The sequence below is a fragment of the Mustelus asterias genome, chromosome 28 (assembly GCF_964213995.1).
Source record: "Mustelus asterias chromosome 28, sMusAst1.hap1.1, whole genome shotgun sequence".
In the NCBI taxonomy this organism is placed as follows: Eukaryota; Metazoa; Chordata; class Chondrichthyes; order Carcharhiniformes; family Triakidae; genus Mustelus; species Mustelus asterias.
Genome location: NC_135828.1, coordinates 30,476,021 through 30,492,835, shown reverse-complemented (window position 1 = coordinate 30,492,835; position 16,815 = coordinate 30,476,021). Strand labels below are relative to the sequence as shown.

The 16,815-nt window shown below is 44.3% G+C and overlaps 1 protein-coding gene across 1 annotated transcript in view; it reads right to left on the bottom strand.

The window, feature by feature from the left end:
- The window catches only part of LOC144480362 (immunoglobulin lambda-1 light chain-like), a 101,408-nt gene that overhangs the window by 80,908 nt on the left and 3,685 nt on the right, over nt 1–16,815 (bottom strand). The window contains exon 3 of the mRNA XM_078199785.1: nt 6,602–6,617. Within this exon, the coding sequence (XP_078055911.1) occupies nt 6,602–6,617 (16 nt within the window). The remainder of the gene's footprint in view (nt 1–6,601; nt 6,618–16,815) is intronic.

Sequence of the window (16,815 nt, the reverse complement as noted above, 5' to 3'; positions counted from 1 at the left end):
ACGTCTCACACAAGGTTATATTCGCAAGAGGAAACAAATAGACCACAAAAAAGAAGTGCTGTCAGCAAAAATAGATTTATTTGAGTTTTCTGTACTGTCGTTTTCTGGCAATGCATGGTAGTATGTTTTTGAGCTTGCATGGCACCGCTTTGTGTCACTGTGATCACTAGCAGCGCAGTAATAGACAGCAGTGTCCGACGGTTCCACTCTCTGTATTTTCAGGCTGCACGACTTAAGGTTGGGTCTGCTGATATCAAATTTCTCCGTGAAACCCTTTCCATACATGGGGGTTGAACCTACAATGGTGGTGACTATGAGCCGGAGTTCTGCTCCGAGGTGCTGACGATACCAATACACGTAGCTATCGCCACTGCCGTTCTGATAAAAGTGCATCTCCGTCGTCTTCCCTTTTTCAATGGTCAATCGGTTCCACCACTGGGATACGAGAGTGCACCTGCAGCCAACTGTGGAGAGACATCAGAAAGGGATCGGATCTATTAGGGAGTGTTACACGAAGAACATAAAAGCATTTTTCTGTCATATCACACGATGGACCTCTTGGTCGTTCCGCTCGCCTTTCAGGCAACGGGTCATTCTTTTGCGCCAAGTTCACACCGGAACGAAGCCAAGTAGGTAGATTTGACCGCCATAAAAGTCACTCAGCGAAAAAAAATGCCAATCAGTTGCCCATATTTCCCGCTGCATACGCGGCCTCGGTTGCCTTGCTTCGCACCCATGGCCAGTCCAGCGATTTATTATCGGTGTTATTCACCGATCTGAGCAATAAAGGATCTCGAGCCTAACGAATGCATTTTTTGCCATGGTCAAGCGAAAACGTCGATTACAAATACTTGAAAAAAATGAGATATGAATACAGAATGAGATTGTTTAGCAATCGATATTGCCAACCTTACCTCTGCAAGCAGTGCTAGAAGGCGGCTGGCCACACACCGTTCTGGAAAAATTAGAGATGGAAACTAAATTTTGGCACAAACCCTGAGATTTTTAAAAATAAAAACAGCTTCAACAAGCTTAACAATTAATTATGTCCCTAAACCTTTTACCATCTATCCTGGTTGCTTTTATTTACAGTAAGAAGTCTCACAACACCAGGTTAAAGTCCAACAGGTTTATTTGGTAGCAAATACCATAAGCTTTCGGAGCTTGCTGCTCCTTCGTCAGATGGAGTGGTCTCTGTCATACACAGAGACCACTCCATCTGACGAAGGAGCAGCAAGCTCCGAAAGCTTATGGTATTTGCTACCAAATAAACCTGTTGGACTTTAACCTGGTGTTGTGAGACTTCTTACTGTGCTTACCCCAGTCCAACGCCGGCATCTCCACATCATGCTTTTATTTACCCAGTTAGAAATTCCTCAAAATCCCTTTTTTAAAGTTGAAATTGCAGAAGATGCTTCACTGGCTTTGCAGCTAATACAAATTCCGGAGTAGAATTGTTGGGAACAAAGAAGGAACCTACTAAATGACTTGCCCCATTATGTCTTTGGTACCGAGTGTTAGGAGCCAAACCCAGATAAAGATTGGTCTAAATTAGCAGGATGAAATGTTACCTTGGAACAGCAGGCAGATAGCCTGCAGGAAAGCAGCAGACAGCATTATCACAGAAGTTCAACCGTCCTTTCAACGTCTCAGTCTTGAACAACTCTCACTTGTTTTAGTCCGTTTGCCCCCGAATCTCGTGATTCGTTTAGGTGAACATATAGAACATAGAACAGTACAGCACAGAACAGGCCCTTCGGCCCACGATGTTGTGCCGACCTTCATCTGAAACCAAGATCAAGCTATCCCACTCCCTACCATCCTGGTGTGCTCCATGTGCCTATCCAATAACCGCTTAAATGTTCCTAAAGTGTCTGACGTCATTGCAAGATCACCCAATAGCTTTCTCCCTCTGTATTCAAGCAGATTGGATGATTCCTTTTCGTGCAACTGCAAGAATAACAATGAAGTAGAGAACGCAGAGTCTTCAAGATATTAACAGGAAAAGGCAGAGCACTGATTTTACATTCTAGAATTTGGGGGTATTTTCTAGAAAATAGTACCAGACCGTTCACGACACATGTTAGGAAGCATTTGTACATGCAAGTGGTGATGGAGTGTTAGAACTCTTTTCCACAATAGGCAGTTAACGTTAGATCAGTTGCTATCTCCAAATTTGACATTGATAAAGGTGCTAAGGGATATGGCCAAATGTACAGATCAGCCATGATCTCATTGAATGGTGGAGCTGGCTCAATGGGCTGAATGTCCCAAACCTGTTCGTTTGTTCCTTTGTTCCTATGCACCTGCCGATATCTTGTAATCCTCAATATATGCGGACGATGGGGATGGTTGTAAAGTTCGAACGATTGACATGTTATTAGTTTATTTCATTCATGGGATGTGGGCGCCACCGGGGTGGCCAGCCCCAAAGGTCGTGGTGAGCTGCATTCTTGAACTCCTGCAGTCCATGTTGAGTCGGCAGACACACACTGCGGTGAGGGAGGGAATTGCATAATTTCGGCTCAGCAATCGTGAAGAAGGACGATTTATCTCCATGTCAGTGCGGTGGATGGCGTGAAGGGGAACTTCCAGGTGATGATGTTTCCAAGTTCAGTCGTCAATTAGTGGGTTCCTTGTTTGCTCACCGTAATCTATCTCGGGAATTTCCATTAGCTGAAAAGCCAGTGAAGCCTCTGCAATTCTAACTAACAAAGGGAACGTTGCGAATGTTATAAATCAGTTTTTAAAAATCGGGAATGCTGGTAAAACAATACATGGGAATATAACGTTATCCTTCGCCTTCTCGATGTGATGAGAGATCACGCGACATCAGGCTATAGTCCATTTATTTGAAACCACAAGCTTTCGGAGCGCTGCTCCTTCGTCAGGTGAAGGAGAATGCCGAGCAGAACACATGGAAATTATAGAATGTATGTAGAGTTTTGATTGAGTAAATCAGGAGAAACTGCTTTCATTTTAAGCAGGGGGCAGTGATTATGGTGATTCTCAACATCCAGTCAGTGAAGACGATGATATTTTTCACTTTAAATTCATTGATGAGGTTTTCCTCGAGAGTAAGGACAAACATTTATATTAGCACCAAGACTGGCTAACACACGACACCGATTAAAGATCAAATTAAAAGGCCCGTAGATGATGAGATGCTTCGCCTTTTTAACATGTTGAGTTATAAAAAGCTGGAAAGCATTGCCTGAAAACATTCAGGAGACGCGGTAGTAATTTTCAAATGAAATATGGAAATGTATTTGCAATGAATTACTTAGCTGCTCTTTGTGAAATGAGAGCCAGCGAGATAAAATATAAAGGAGATTTGAACAGGCGAGGTAGGTTGAGATAATTGCGCTGTCTTAAGTACTCGCACGCATCATCAAGGCTCCTCGATTTGTGCTTGGAAAGTACGTGGTTGGGGCATGAATTTCGAAATGTACTTCAGGCAGTGCTGAGAGGCTATGGAAAAAAAATATCCAATGTGTTTGTTGTTGGAAACGGCGCCTAACGACGTCAATGTCAGTTTGTTTTTTAAGCAATATTTACTGGTGTTTTCGGAACTTGCGGCAAACAGCGTCGCAGGCAGTTATGTTTTTGACCAGGGTTTGCATCCCCTTGAGTCACTGTGCTCACTCGCAGCACAGTAATAGAGCGCAGTGTCAGTCGGCTCCACGCTCTGTATTTTCAGGTTGCATGACTTCAAACTGGGTCTGCTGGCTTTAAACCTCTCCTTGAAACCTTCTTCAACCGTGGGTTTTGAGACGCCAATTGAGTTCACTATGAGCTGCAAGCCCGCTCCACTGCGCTGGCGATACCAATACATGTAGCTATGGTCGGTATCGTTCTGGTAACAATTCATCTCCGTTGTACTCCCCTGTACAACGGACAACCGTTTCCACCAATGGAACAAGAGGGCACTCCTACAAGGGGCTGGGGAAGCAGATAAGAAAGAGATCAGATCAAATGTGAACTGGGACAATAAGAATGGCAAGAATGTTTTTGTCAATTTACTAAATTACAGCTGCCAACTCTGCCTCGATTGGAATGTTCGGCAACATTATGGAAAAGACGCGTTTGATACAGATACTTTTAAAAGTTTAACAATATCTTATTAGATCAAAAGATATAGCCATTTTCAGAAACACAGTTCAACGCTGAAGGAACTGTCAAGTTACTCCTAGCCCCACAACCTTGAGCCACAGTCCGGAAAACATTTCTCATTCGAACATGAATCCAAGTTTCCTCTGTGGCATTGTATTTATTTTGCCTCACCAACCGAAAGCCATAAGCAATCCACACAAGCTGAATTGTTTATGAAGCGACACAAAATCCGTGTTTCCAAAATCAGAATGAGGTCAGTCAAATTATCTACATAAGTAACATAAGTAACAAACATTCACCCGGGAGAAGAAGCAAAAACAGGCTCCTGTACATGATAACAAACTTTGGTCCGTCCTTTCACTCTTGCAGTCGAGCTCTGCTTTCGCAGCCTGTTGTTCCTCTGCTATTGAGACACGGCTTATGGTATGCTGCGGAAGTGACGTCATTTCAAGGGCATCCGATACAAAATGTTCTTGCCCACCAAAGCAAAGCAGATAGTTATTTCTCATTTCTAAAGCTAAGATGAATAGATGTGCATCTTTGGAATGCAATTTTCAATTGACTCCAGGTGCACGGACAGTTTCTCACACATCGAACCGTTGTTATTTACCCGCTTTGTCGACATGTACATTATTTAGAGAGACCAAAAAATGTAACCCAGACATCCCCAGATTAGGTGACATGAAGGAAGGTTGAATTGAGGTACTCAAAATCATGAATTGTTTTAACCAATTAAATAAGGGAATACATCAGCTTGAAAATAACTGTTAATCAGAGGAATAATTTTCAGATAAACGGCAAAGTAACTATAACTATATACTAAGCTAACTGGAAACTTCCACAACATAATTGGAAGTGCACTTGAATAAAGGGTTATGGATCAATGGCAAATTGGTAGGTCAACAAAAATCAGCTAGACATGTACTTCAAAACGGTCCGTTAAATAAAGGTGGCCCTGCGGCTTAGGGTGTATGAAGCAATGAGTCTCTGAAGACCGTTCGTTCTGTTTGCAAAATGTTGATGACAAGACTGAAACTCCCTGTGAGCAAGAGTGACGCTGTAAGTTGGAAAATGAAACATTCTACATTGATAGTCGAATTGATTGCCTGAGTGCTTAATTACACCAGAGATCATTGTATCGTTTAAGGAAGGAACGTTGAATTTTCGTTGCCATTGCTATGGTCTCACTCCATACCAGCACCTTTGCTCTCAAGAGCGCTCAAAAAGAAAACAAACTGTTGTAATGCAATTGACCGGGATATTTTCCTCAAACTAACATTCGCCCCATGAGTGAGGCTTTATACTTAATTTTCAGTGAAATCGCTTTGTTGTTGTTTGACACCAGGGACGACATCCCTGTAATTCTTTGTAATAATGGCCAATAAATCCAGTGCCTATTATTGACAATGTTGTCCCTATTTCAAAATCTTGGACTCAAATCTTTGGGTGCACTTACACCACGTGGCATAATTGAATTACAAAATTCCTGCACTGCAGAAGTGGCATCGAGTCTGCAAACACTCTCTGAAGCATCTTACCCTCAGGTGAGAGGCAAGCTTGAGAAGGCGGGGACTTTATTAATAACCACAGCCAGAACGGGAATGGAAGCAACGCTGTGGAGGTCTAACCAACTGACCTAACCTGCCAGTCGCCGCATCTCAATTGTAACATGAATTCAGAAGTAGGTTTGCATTAAGACACAATAAATGTGAAAAACCTTTACCAAGTGCACTCCGGCGCCTGTCCAGATGCACTGAGGGAGAATTTAGCATGGCCAATGCACCAAACTAGTACGTCTTTCGGAGTAAACCTAGACACGCCGTGCAAATTCCACAGAGATAGTAAACCGAGGTCGGAATTGAACGCAGGTCCCTGGCGCTGTGAGACAGCAGTGCTAACCACTCTATTATTGTGCCGCCCTGCTCATTCTCATCTGCTCATCCCGGACAATTCTGCAACCGCTGCCTTTTAAAGTATTTGTCCACCTGTCTTAAAAAATTCGTGCTCTGTTGATTATGATATCACTTGGGGCATTATTTTCTGATCCTTAAAATAAATCTTCCTAAATAATAGAGTCTTTATGACTGCATTTGGTTAATTATTATTCAGAGAGCTCGCAATGGGGCTTTCCGGATGTAACACAAATCTTTAGCCAATTACCTCTATTCTATAGGGAAAACATTTTTACGACGCTGCTTTTGTTTTCAATTATCAACCAGTGTGCGGACCAGTGTATAGAACATAGAACATAGAAAGTCACAGCACAAACAGGCCCTTCGGCCCACAAGTTGCGCCGATCACATCCCCACCTCTAGGCCTATCTATAGCCCTCAATCCCATTAAATCCCATGTACTCATCCAGAAGTCTCTTAAAAGACCCCAACGAGTTTGCCTCCACCACCACCGACGTCAGCCGATTCCACTCACCCACCACCCTCTGAGTGAAAAACTTACCCCTGACATCCCCCCTGTACCTACCCCCCAGCACCTTAAACCTGTGTCCTCTCGTAGCAACCATTTCAGCCCTTGGAAATAGCCTCTGAGAGTCCACCCTATCCAGACCCCTCTTTCGACTTGGCAATACCTCAGCCAATCGGAGTGTACCTGTTATGCAGTTAGAATTGTTGCTCCCATGGTATTTTTCATTGCTATATTCTTTTGAAATTCGACACATTTGCGATTATCATGATGAATACAATTCGAAGAATTTCGGCAACGTCTCTCCCTTTAAAACAAGTTTCAATTAATCAACGTAAATTCTGTTGTATCTGTGGCCATTTGTTGGAAACGTTGCTGCCAATCCATGCAGATATTCTTATATATTCTAGCAAAGCCATGATATAATTTCCACTTTTGTTAATCCAATAAGAATTTACACAAGAAGTCATTGATTAATCAATTCGTCCTATCGCCTTATCACGCACTGTGTGATCATCACTCTGGTCTCTATTTCCAATTCCACACTGTCTCAATCCTTCTGCTGCTGAAACACTCACCCACGCCTTTCTTATCTCTAGGCTGGACTTTGCCACCTCTCCTTGCTTTTCTCCCACACCCTACCCTTCTCATGCTTGAGGCCATCAGGAACTTTGCTGCCCGTGTGTATTAACTCACAACAGGTCATTTCCGCCTGTTGCCACTGTGGCCATTGACTTACACTGAGTGTTGATTGAGAAACACTTTGATTTTGAAACTTTGCATATTTAACCTTTCCATGGCCTTGCAGCATATCTCTGTAAACGACTTTCACCACCTAAGTCGTCGTAATAGCTGTGCCCCATTCACCCTTGAGAAAATTCCCAATTATGGTTGTTTCAAGATTAATAATTGTGCTTTCGTCGCCGAAGCCATAAGCTCTCAAATTCCGGCTTTACCACTTTCCTCCTCTTTGCCTTGTTTTTTTTTTCATTTACCACAACCTGTATATGTTTCCCAAGTTTTGACTGATCTGGCCTGTTAACTCCACAACTGACTCGGCATCAAATTAGATTAATAATACGCATGGGAAAAACATTGCGACCTTCCATTATATAAAAAAGGCGCAATGCAAAAATAAGTTGTTGCACTAAGTGCCCCAGGGATCTGTTCTGGGACCCTTGCTGTTTGTCATTTTCATAAATGACCTGGATGAGGAAGTGGAGGGATGGGTTGGTAAGTTTGCTGACGACACCAAGGTAGGTGGTGTTGTGGATAGTTTGGAGGGATGTCAGAAGTTGCAGCGAGACATAGATAGAATGCAAGACTGGGCGGAGAAGTGGCAGATGGACTTCAACCTGGATAAGTGTGTAGTGATCCATTTTGGCAGATCCAATGGGATGAAGCAGCAGTATAATATGAAGGGTACCATTCTTAGCAGTGTAGAGGATCAGAAGGACCTTGGGGTCCGGGTCCATAGGACTCTTAAATCGGCCTCGCAGGTGGAGGATGCGGTCAAGAAGGCGTACGGCGTACTAGCCTTCATTAATCGAGGGATTGAGTTTAGGAGTCGGGAGATAATGCTGCAGCTTTATAGGACCCTGGTTAGACCCCACTTGGAGTACTGCGCGCAGTTCTGGTCACCTCATTACAGGAAAGATGTTGAAGCCATTGAAAGGGTGCAGAGGAGATTTACAAGGATGTTGCCTGGATTGGGGGGCATGCCTTATGAGGATAGGTTGAGGGAGCTTGGTCTCTTCTCCCTGGAGAGACGAAGGATGAGAGGTGACCTGATAGAGGTTTACAAGATGTTGAGAGGTCTGGATAGGGTAGACTCTCAGAGGCTATTTCCAAGGGCTGAAATGGTTGCTACGAGAGGACACAGGTTTAAGGTGCTGGGGGGTAGGTACAGAGGAGATGTCAGGGGTAAGTTTTTCACTCAGAGGGTGGTGGGTGAGTGGAATCGGCTGACGTCGGTGGTGGTGGAGGCAAACTCGTTGGGGTCTTTTAAGAGACTTCTGGATGAGTACATGGGATTTAATGGGATTGAGGGCTATAGATAGGCCTAGAGGTGGGGATGTGATCGGCGCAACTTGTGGGCCGAAGGGCCTGTTTGTGCTGTGGCTTTCTATGTTCTATGTTCTATGTTAAGTAAAAGACCAGTTCCATATCATGACGGGTTTTGAGCATCACAAATCAAAGAAGAATACCGCAGCAGAACACCGAAATGCTTTTTTTTCCAGAAGCAAGAGGTAGTTGCAGCTTGCGTAGATTCAATGCTCCTTCAAATAATGGATGCCGGGCCATGCACACCAATTACGTCACACGCAACGCTAAATTCGCAAAAAAAGAGCAAATAGTCCACAAAAACGAAGGGCAGTCTGCAAAAATAGGATTATTTGCCGTCGTCTCAATTTAATTTATTAATCTAGGGAGCTACTGACAGTCCAACGTGAAGTACAAAACTTTGTAACGAACAAAGCATTAACGCAAACGTAACCATACCGACATTGGGTATACCAAACTCCTCGTTCCATAGGGAGATGGCAGTCGGGTCATTTTTAAAACATTTTTCGGATAATTGTTGATGTAAACATGAAGCAACACTTTTGCAAATAATGGAGAGTTCCCATTACACACTACACACCACAGTCATTCTGGATTTTACAACAGTATATATGAGCGAGCCCCTAAGGACTGTAGCAGCAAGTGTAGCTGCGAATTTTCAAGTCTGCGACAAGGAAGTCACTTCTTGACTCCCCGAAGTTACATTTACATTGCACGTCTCAGCCGTGTGCTGCAATAATTTTCTCTTGCCCGACTGAATGTGACTCCAATAATAGTTAACCATCTCATCCAGAACAAGGCAGCCCGCTTGGTGAGCACATCATCCACTCATTGGGTCACACGGAGTTGGGGGTAGGATGTTAGCGTGGATTGGGGATTAGCTATCCGACAGGAAGCAGAGAGTCGGAATAAATGGGTGTTTTTCTGGTTGCCGGATGGTAACTAGTGGCGTGCCGCAGGGATCGGTACTGGGGCCTCAACTATTTACCATTTATATAGACGATCTGGAGGAGGGGACTGAGTGTAGAGTAACAACGTTTGCAGGCGACACAAAGATAAGTGGAAAAGTGATTCGCGTGGAGGGCGTAGAAGGTCTACAGAGAGATTTGGACAGGCTGAGTGAGTGGGCGAGGATCTGGCAGATGGAGTATAACGTTAACAAATGCGAGGTTATTCACTTTGGAAGAAATAATAGCAAATTGGATTATTACCTAAATGGAAGACAATTACAACGTGCTACTGTGCAAAGGGACCTGGGGCCCTTGTGCATGAGACGCAAAAACCCAGTCTGCAGGTGCAAAAGGTGATCAAGAAGGCAAATGGGATGTTGGCCTATATGGCAAGGGGGATAGAATATAAAAGCAGAGATGTCTTGCTGTATCTGTACAGGGCATTAGTGAGGCCGCAGCTGGAATACTATGTGCAGTATTGGTCCCCTTATTTGCGGAAGGATATATTGGTCTTGGAGGGAGTGCAGAGAAGGTTCACCAGGTTGATACCAGAGATGAGGGGTGTTGATTATGAGGAGAGACTGAGCAGATTGGGTTTGTATTCATTGGAATTTAGAAGGCTGAGGGGGGATCTTATAGAGACCTATAAGATAATGAAGGGGCTGGATAGGGTAGAGATGGAGAGATTCTTTCCACTTAGAAAGGAAACTAGAACTAGAGGGCACCGCCTCAAAATAAAGGGGGGTCAGTTTAAGACAGAGTTGAGGAGGAACTTCTTCTCTCAGAGGGTGGTGAATCTCTGGAATTCTCTGCCCACTGAAGTGGTGGAGGCTACCTCGTTGAATATGTTTAAATCACGGATAGATGGATTCCTGATCGGTAAGGGAATTAGGGATTATAGGGATCAGGCGGGTAAGTGGAGCTGATCCACTTCAGATCAGCCTTGATCTTATTGAATGGCAGGGCAGGCTCGAGGGGCTAGATGGCCTACTCCTGTTCCTATTTCTTATGTTCTTATGTTCTTATGTAATTTAACTGGTCATAATTGAGCATCGACCCACAGGGGTTCTATGTCCGTCATTTGAAAGATGCACTGCAGAAAATCACTGAAGACCCTTTGTTGGCGCATTCTGAACGCGCAGAATTTACCACCTATACGGGGAGGACACCGGGCGCATAGTTACAACGCCACACAGATTTCTCATAAAGTCACGCAACATAATGACTTGAAAATACGTCCCTCCCCCTCACTGTGATTTGCAAAGTCCTTCCTAACAATACTATGGTGCAGCTAAAGCAAGTGGCTGCAGCACCTCAAGATGTAATCTCATCAGCTCCTCGACGCCAGTTAGGGGTGGCAAGAGGTGTTGTCCTCTCCACCGACACTAAACTCTCATGAACTAATTGGTAAAAGTAAACATTCACATACCCAACTGCTATATAGTTTGTTAATCCGCATATCCTAGAACATTTTCGCTCTCATGGAACCGTCTGTCCATTATCGTACCTCAGTCGTTTAATCCACGATTACAACTGAGTTCTAGTATTGGCCTGCCCAGTGCTTTGCCTTTAAATATCGCCAGCCTATTTTGCTATCCATCGAACGGAGATGTCAAGTGGAGATTTTTTTGAACAAAGGGAATACACTCAAGAACAAAGAACAAAGAACAATACAGCACAGGAACAGGCCCTTCGGCCCCCCAAGCCCGCGCCGCTCGCCGGTCCAGGATTGAATCCTGAATCCAGGATCCCCGCCCAATTTTCCAGCCTATCTACATACCAATATCCTATCCACCGAGATGTCCCTCACAGCTACGATGCTTTGTTCATTACAACCTATTAACTTACCCCCACCCCCCCATTCCAGACCATGTGATCTCCAGGGAGAGGCGAAAACCCAGAGTGAAAAACCCCAGGGCCAATATGGGGAAAAAAATCTGGGAAATTCCTCTCCGACCCCCTGAGGCGATCGAAACGAGTCCAGGAGATCACAATGGCCCCGATCGGAAAATGATTCCCAACCCTAGTCATTTCCACTTCCACGAACACCATATGAATTCCCTGCCCCCGAGACAGGTTCCCAACTATCCGCAGTCTCACTCTGTACTGGCACCAGCAAGATGATCATAGAATGAAGCCTTGAAATGAGAAACCAGGAACAATTAGCCCGCGCCGCTCCCTGGTCCAAACTAGACCACTCTTTTGTATCCCTCCATTCCCACTCCGTTCATATAGCTGTCTAGATAAGTCTTAAACGTTCCCAGTGTGTCCGCCTCCACCACCTTGCCCGGCAACACATTCCAGGCCCCCACGACCCTCTGTGTGAAATATGTCCTTCTGATATCTGTGTTAAACCTCCCCCCCTTCACCTTGAACCTATGACCCCTCGTGAACGTCACCACCGTCCCGGGGAAAAGCTTCCCACCGTTCACCCTATCTATGCCTTTCATAATTTTATACACCTCTATTAAGTCTCCCCTCATCCTCCGTCTTTCCAAGGAGAACAACCCCAGTTTCCCCAATCTCTCCTCATAACCAAGCCCCTCCATACCAGGCAACTCATACTCATGTGCGCGTTTAATTGAATGGATAGGAATGAGGGGCTTCCGTTAATTTTGGGATTAGTAAACCATACATCATAGAAAACAAACTTAAGAAACCGCAGTGGCAGGCAGGGGTGACGAATGTATTGCTTATTAGGTAGAAAGCGTATCTGGAGCGAATATTGATTCTCCACTTATCAGACGATACCTGAGTTTTGAACTGGACTTGCAGCATACGGGCACAGATTATCTTTATGTCTTATATGTCGTGAACGATATTGATGACTGAACAGTAAGCAGCAAGCACCTGAAAACAAGTCACTGATGAAGAAGTGAAAGTTTATTGCTTCTTTGGTGTTATTGGCGTGCGCTAGTATGCTGCAGTTGCCTTGATTTGTCCCCAAGAACTATAAGCATCGCCCTGTGTGCTTTTTCCGACCCATGGTGAGTTTTACCCTGATTCTCGTTCACACCTACTTTGATAGAGAAAATGGGTGCCACAATTGATCTAAAGTGTAATCACTCACCCTTCACCCTTGCATCTAGGCAACAACAATGCACTTTTAAAAAACAAGTTATGCTTCATTGTCCCTAGCTAGACCACACGTATTGTCAAAACTTCTGTGCACCACCAATTAGAAATGACATTTTGACGTTTCAACACGGGAAGAAATGGAAGATACTCTGTTGCTCATGCGGTTAGCCACTGTCTTTCACCTGGAATAATGCAGGGTTGAACACCCTCCAGAATTGCAGGAAGGCAGTCATGGTGCAAACGCAGCAACAGCTATTACTGCCAGCTGTTAGTTGGATAAATTGCAGGGCTCTCAACAGTAACTGCATCGAAATGTGAACTGACACGCCAAAATCCTAGAATAATTGTTGATGTGAATGGAAATATTGTAGACCAACATTTATTAACAATTTGAAAATATAAAAAACATTGTAGAGACTGTGTGTGTGTTCACGAGGTTTAAAATACGCGAAGGATTACACGAGGCTAGAATGCTGTATAAACTACCTGGGTTTCTGCATGGGTTTCCTCCGGGTGCTTCGGTTTCCTCCCACAGGCCAAAGATGTGCGGGTTAGGTGGATTGGCTATGGTCGATTGCTCCTGAGTGTCAGGGGGACTAACTGGGTAAATGCATGGGGATAGGGCCTGGTGCATGGGAATTGTGGCAGTGAAAACTCAATGGGCCGAATGGCCTCCTTCTGCACTGTAGGATTCTATGATATACCCTTACACCTTGGATTTAGTAGTTGCTCAGTGAAGAATGTTTGAAAAGCTTTGGTCTATACCCAGTCGAGTTCAGAGGAATGACGTCTGATCCTATTAAACTACATAAGATCCAGAGGGGAATTGATAACATGGATACCTGGAGAATGTTTACACTTTTGAAGGTGACGAGAGCTGGGGGATATTTGACTTTCTTCCCTATCAGATATCTATCTAACCCAGCGCTTGATACATTTAATGACTTAGACATATACATGGATTTTAGTAAGGCGTTTGATAAGGTCCCCCATGGTCGGCTTATGATGAAAGTGAGGAGGTGTGGGATAGAGGGAAAGTTGGCCGATTGGATAGGTAACTGGCTGTCTGATCGAAGACAGAGGGTGGTGGTGGATGGATTTTTTTCGGATTGGAGGCAGGTTGCCAGCGGAGTGCCACAGGGATCAGTGCTTGGTCCTCTGCTCTTTGTGATTTTTATTAATGACTTAGAGGAGGGGGCTGAAGGGTGGATCAGTAAATTTGCTGATGACACCAAGATTGGTGGAGTAGTGGATGAGGTGGAGGGCTGTTGTAGACTGCAAAGAGACATAGATAGGATGCAAAGCTGTGCTGAAAAATGGCAAATGAAATTTAACCCTGATAAATGTGAGGTGATTCATTTTGGTAGGACAAATTTAAATGTGGATTACAGGGTCAAAGGTAGGGTTCTGGAGACTCTGGAGGAACAGAGAGATCTTGGGGTCTATATCCACAGATCTCTAAAGTTTGCCACTCAAGTGGATAGAGCTGTGAAGAAGGCCTATAGTGTGTTAGCTTTTATTAACAGTGGGTTGGAGTTTAAGAGCCATGGGGTTATGCTGCAACTGTACAGGACCTTGGTGAGACCACATTTGGAATATTGTGTGCAGTTCTGGTCACCTCACTATAAGAAGGATGTGGAAGCGCTGGAAAGAGTGCAGAGGAGATTTACCAGGATGCTGCCTGGTTTGGAGGGTAGGTCTTATGAGGAAAGGTTGAGGGAGCTAGGGCTGTTCTCTCTGGAGCGGAGGAGGCTGAGGGGAGACTTAATAGAGGTTTATAAAATGATGAAGGGGATAGATAGAGTGAACGTTCAAAGACTATTTCCTCGGGTGGATGGAGCTATTACAAGGGGGCATAACTATAGAGTTCATGGCGGGAGATTTAGGAAGGATATCAGAGGTAGGTTCTTTACGCAGAGAGTGGTTGGGGTGTGGAATGGACTGCCTGCAGTGATAGTGGAGTCAGACACTTTAGGAACATTTAAGCGGTTATTGGATAGGCACATAGAGCACACCAGGATGATAGGGAGTGGGATAGCTTGATCTTGGTTTCAGATAAAGCTCGGCACATCATCGTGGGCCGAAGGCCTATTCTGTGCTGTACTGTTCTATGTTCTATGTTCTATGACTAGACTGTTCCCGAACAAAAGAATGCAAAAGGCGAACGAACCTCAGTGGAAAAAGATATATATTTTGTTTGGGAACAGGCTAGTATGAGTCATTAAGTGTATCAAGCGCTGGGTTAGAAACATATCTGATAGGCAAGAAAGTCAAATGCAATGGGCGAGAAGAAAGGACAGTGAAATAGACACCATAATCCGATTGTTCATTATCGCATTGAATGTCGGAGCAGCGTTAACGTGACGAGATGTTCAATCCTGATCCTAAATCCAATCTTATTTTTATGTACCTTCATTGCATTCCGAATGCAAAATCGTGATTTGATCCATTTTTCCAATACATTCGTGGAAACAACGAGAAGACACAGGTCAAGTGTTACTCATGGCTGTGGAATTCAGGACAGGAATATACTTTTAGTAAATACAGAACCAGAGCAGTCTGGAGTTAATTTCGGTGCAAATAAGACTTGCAGACATTTACACTCGTATTATGATTCAGAACTGGATCAAGCCTTTCGGCCCCTCGAGCCTGCTCGCCCTTTCAATAATGACATGCTTGGTTTTACAGTGGCTTCAACGCCTCAATTCTGCCCACACTTGATATCCCGTGTCCCCCTTGTTAGTTAACAACATATGATAAGATTCCTAAAAACTGGGAAAAGGAGAAGACAACTTAGCCCCTCGAGTCTGCTTCGCGATTGAACACGATCATTGCTGTTTTAATCTCGGCCTCAACTCCACTTTCTTGTCCTTCCACTACAGCCCGTCAAATCTTGCTAAGTAAAATATGTCCACATCCTCCTTAAATTTACACAAAGTCTCAGCATCCACCACGCTCTGGGGTAGTGAGTTCCACAGACTCACAACCCTTTGACAGAGATAAGTTCTCCTCATCTCTGTTTTAATCTTACTATTCTTCATCCTAAAAGGATGCCCTCCTGTTCTGGACTGCCCGACAAGAGGACACATCATCTCAACGTCTACTTTGTCAATTCTCCTTATCAACGTGTATACCTCAATTAGATCCCCCCTCATTTTCTAAGCTCCAAGGAGCATAGATCTAAACTGCACAATCTCTCTTCTTAAGACAACCCTCTGACCTCTTGAATCAATCTGCCTCTCAAGGAGCCTGTCCCAAGCTTTGTCTGGCAAAGCTTTTCTTCGGTGTTCACCAAGGAGAGGGGCCATGTTTTTGAAGAAAAGAGGGTGTCACAGGCTGATAGGCTGGAGGAAGTAGATGTTCGTAGGGAAGATGTACTAGCAATTTTGACTCAACTGAAAGTTGATAAGTCCCCTGGGCAGAATCCTAGGATTCTTTGGGAGGCAACGGATGAGATAGCAGAGCCTTTGGCTTTGATCTTTGGGTCCTCACTGTCCACGGGGGTGGTGCCAGAGGACTGGAGAGTGGCGAATGTTGTTCCTCTGTTTAAGAAAGGGAATAGAAATGACCCTGGTAATTATAGACTGGTTAGTCTTACTTCGGTGGTCGGTAAGTTGATGGAAAAGGTCCTTAGGGATAGGATTTACGACCATTTAGAAAGATGCAGATTAATCCGGGATAGTCAGCACGGATTTGTGAAGGGCAAGTCTTGCGTCACAAATTTGATAGAATTTTTTGAGGAGGTAACTAAGTAGTGCAGTAGTGAAGGTAGTGCAGTTGATGTCATATACATGGATTTTAGTAAGGTGTTTGATAAAGTCCCCCACGGTCGGCTTATGAAGAAAGTAAGGATGTGTGGGATAGAGGGAAGTTTGGCCGATTGGATAGGTAACTGGCTATCTAACAGAAGACAGAGGGTGGTGGTGGATGGAAAATTTTCGGACTGGAAACCGGTTACCAGCGGAGTGCCACAGGGATCAGTGCTTGGTCCTCTGCTATTTGTCATTTTTATAAATGACTTGGAGGAGGGGGCTGAAGGGTGGATCAGTAAATTTGCTGATGACACCAAGATTGGTGGAGTAGTGGATGAGGTGGAGGGCTGTGTAGGCTGCAAAGAGATACAGATAGGATGCTGAGCTGGGCTTAAAAATGGCAAATGGAGTTTAACCCTGATAAATGCGAGGTGATTAAT